At 39.7% G+C, this 4,001-nt stretch overlaps 1 protein-coding gene across 1 annotated transcript in view; it reads right to left on the bottom strand.

Moving 5' to 3' along the window:
* LOC118321992 (abnormal spindle-like microcephaly-associated protein homolog) overlaps positions 1-700 on the bottom strand; it is a 22,751-nt gene extending 22,051 nt beyond the window's left edge. The window contains exon 1 of the mRNA XM_035653567.1: positions 671-700. Coding sequence (XP_035509460.1) covers positions 671-700 — 30 coding nt within the window. The remainder of the gene's footprint in view (positions 1-670) is intronic.
* Between the last annotated feature and the right edge of the window lie 3,301 nt (positions 701-4,001).

The raw sequence follows: 4,001 nt of genomic DNA, 5'->3' as shown, positions 1-4,001 counted from the left end.
ATACTCGTCACTTTACTTTTTAGAGAAGTCCTTTAATTAATACATACATTATAAATATACCAATTGCTTTGCTGGTCTAGTGTGTACCTTTTAGGAGGATCTATTGTCAGAAATGTTACATAATATTAATATGTTTTTATTAGTGTATAATCACCTGAATATAGGAATCATTGTGTTTTCAACCCTAGATAGGGCCTTTTGCGCTTTTCAAAGTTTCACAGCAAAAGTAGTTTCTCCTACACACTTATCATTCCCAGGTCATCAATGCTGATGTGAGCGCTGTCAAGTTACCTGCAACTTTACTGATAGATGCCACTAAATCCAGTCCTTTAAGATATAAACAAAGATTGAATGATAGGTCTTTTTAAAACCTATAACCTTGTTCCTTGCCTTTTGGACTTCATCAGACAAACACACTGTTTGATTAATTTCTTACACTTTTGCTCTTGTGTTTTTAGTTTAAATAAAATAAATACAAAATTAGATAAGGAAAATGCACACTGAATATTTCTCTTAATAGAGCCCCTTACAAACTTGAACTTATAGACATATAGAGAAATCTGAAGCTTGACGGACCCGCTGTACTGAGCTACGGTTCCTATGAACCGTGCTATGAAGCAGTGTTTGGGGGCAGGGTTTAGCAAACAGTAAACTCTTCCTCCACTCTCACATGCTGCTGACAATCATCATCAGTTTGCATGCCCTCATAGACCAGATTTTATTCTGTTAGAAACCTGAAAGCATATATATACACACACAAATAAGGTTCTGTTAAATGTGACCAACCACTGGCATCTGACTGAGAGAAAGCACAAACACAGAATTTGACAGAGCTCATTTAAATGAGTAATTACAATGCACCATTCAGGTAAGGCACTCACCTGGACTTAATTTCATAACAACTGTTATTGGGACTAATTGATACCTGCTGCAAATGTAATCAGCAGGAGCCGAATGGAGCTCTAATTGTCAGATGCCACAAAGAGTACGAAGAAAAAATAAATAAAAGGAGAGCACAGACTTAAATCCATATTTTAGCTCATTCCACCCTTAAGGATTTCTAACCTTGACTTATTCCAACCCAAATTCCACACTGTTTATTTTATCATTTTAATGGCCATGGCCTTACCTTTGAAAATATAGTCTGTGGTCGATATTCATAGATATTTTAGAGGTTGAATCTGTCTGACAACAAATCAACAGCATGCAATAAACCAATATTGCAGATAGGACTGCAAACATTTGCTTCTATCTGCTAATATTACACTCACAGTGCGAGTAGATATGGCTTGAATAGATTTAAATTATTTACACAAAGTGAAACATCAAAACACTTTGCCAATTAGAGAGCCAACAGGTGCAGAAGGGCGGTAAAGGTCATCTTTGATGTGATTATGTCTTAACATTCATGTTCCCATCATCAAAATGCCTCTGTCCCTCAATCGGTATTCCATCTGGCAGCGCCGCGGCAAATCAACCAATCACAATTAGCATATGAGTCGTTAGGCTCATGAAGGTGTGTATTTCATCTTGTTCCTCTGTCACTGCTAATAGGAAACCTCCCGTTGTAAAACGCTAACTTTTGCTGAAGGTATGGCTGAGCAGGATGTTAATAAGCACAAGATGGTTTGCCTTCTTGCTGTTATAAAAGCATCAGGCCCATGCACTCAGTCTGTCTTCCAACACCTCAGCTCTTCCTCTATGAGAGATGGCAGATCTAATGGGAGCCAATATGGGCCAATGGTTAATGCATGAGAGACGGTACTTTAGACTAATGGCAGCTGCAAAGTGCAAAATCAGGCCATATGAGGAGAAAGAGCAGTAAGAGGCAAAAAAAAAGTGAGGGGAAGAAATGACAGTGAAAGTGATTGAAAAAGAATGGTAGATGAGCAGAGTGAGAAGAGTTGATGTGTGGGCAGGGGCGGGTTTAGAAACTTTTGAATGGGGAGGCGGGGTCCAAACTGGTGGCACATTTTAAGCCTTGGTACTTGGCATCATTATTAATAAAATTAACAAATAGCTGCTTCTTCTAGAGCTAAATAGTCTGACATGTAAAAGGCCCCCCACCACTCTCCATGGTCATTTGTCGCTTTGTCGTTTTGAGTCTCTTTGCAGTTATTTTTGTCACTTTGTAGTTGTTTTGCATATTTCTTTGTGGTCTATTTGTTGTAATTTGATTCCAAAAATAATGAAAAGAAATGTTGTATAAATATACTAACAAGCCAACTACCTTTCACCCTCTGACTCTGGTAGGAAGCGGGATCTCTCTGCTACATGTGGGGGGAAAGAGAGGCAGGAAAAGAGAGACATTCCAGGGATGTGATGTCAGTCCGCACCAGGTCTGCACATATTCAAAGGTTTCAGGTTGCTCGGGGGTGAAAGAAGGTGCTGATGCCCCGAACTGCGTCACATCTACAGAGGTAACAGATAATAAGGATTGGGTGTCTGACAGATGACCTGCATTAGAAACCGTGTTACAGCCGTGAAGCCACAAAAAGAGCGTGTGATGAGTGTGGTGGGGGTTGAGTGCGAGTGCAAGAAATATTCATGACTCACAAACTAAATGGCTTTAAGGAAACCTTTTTACACAGCAGCATTCATCAAGTGTTAATGAACAGCTGAAAGGGTACAAATGCAAATGCAGGAACTGGGAATGGGAAATGAGAGAGACAGATGGAGAGACAGAGAGCAAGAGAGAGAGAGAAAACTATCATCGCTGTGATGAATGAGGGTGGTGGCAGAAGCCCTCAGGCGATCACTCAGTCACTGAGACAGGCTTCTGTGGCCCTAACTTCATTATCATGACACAGTCACATCAACACACTCCTTCAGATAAGAGCACAGCAGAACTCGGCTCAAGAAAGGATCAGTTAAACTGGTCGGGGTTCAGTGGCTTGTCACAGATAGAGAGGATGGCTCGGTTCTATTCAGGCTTGAGATGCCTGTCAAGGCTTCCGGTACATTCTTTGGAAAATTTGACACACTGCATGTCAGGGTTATACTGATATTGGCTTTTTACATAAATTATGTCAGGAATGATGATTCTGTCAGTTCAGTTCACACAGATCATATTATTAATGAAATAGTTCACGTCCATAGTTCACAATTTAGAAATTTGAACGAAAACTGGTGCGCTGCTTTAAAATTTGTTGACAATTTTGCTTATGTTTAAACTTGTTTTTTTTGGCAGGCACATTTTTTTCCATCATTTAAAAAAAAAAAAAAAGTCCTTCATATATTCATATGAACTGGCTTCAGCAGTAGAGAGAGCTGCATCTGAATTGCCAGTTGCAACACGTTGCTGTGCCAGCATGCCTTGTGCCATACGACAAAGTGTACCTGAGCTCTGTTAACTGTTAACATTCATTTGCAAACATATACATTCAGATCCCCAAAAACATGAGCACCTTAAATTAATCTGCACTTCTAGCTTTGCTCTGTGAACTTTCTTCATATTATAGCAGACAGTATCATACTACCTTCTTGCAGTATCATACTTTCTTATTGGTCTTATTAGGTGTTCTTATAATCAAAGCTGGGATGCACTTTACAAGGTGAACACGGACACATTTTATTTCTTGTTGGCCATTTCTTATCAACCCATGCAGAACAGTTCCACTTGGCATTCTTCAAAGAATCCAGTGCCAACAAACAAGGACTTATGCCTTGAGCCCTGGTATTTATCATAATTGGAATTCATATGCAATTTTGTACCAGTTGTTTCATCTTTGTCAATTTTGTCCCTGGGTTAATTTTGCTTTACATTGATTCCCATCCTCCTGGGCAATTTGCAGCAATCTGTGTCTAATTACTCCCAGTTTGATTGATGAGGTGCTGTGGCCTCCTGCGCCTTTGGTCTTACAGTGAAATGGACACAGGTGGTACTGTAAGATGTGAAGGCATCTCTTTCACACATGCAGTACAACCCTTAACTTATCTAGACATGGACAATCTCTTGTTGTTTGCTATACACCGATCAGCTATAACATTATGACCACTGA

Source organism: Morone saxatilis, unplaced genomic scaffold (genome assembly GCF_004916995.1).
Source record: "Morone saxatilis isolate NCDOM2014 unplaced genomic scaffold, NCSU_SB_2.0 Contig12, whole genome shotgun sequence".
In the NCBI taxonomy this organism is placed as follows: Eukaryota; Metazoa; Chordata; class Actinopteri; family Moronidae; genus Morone; species Morone saxatilis.
The sequence above is the reverse complement of the archived record's forward strand: the minus strand, read 5'-3'. Positions and strand labels throughout refer to the sequence as shown.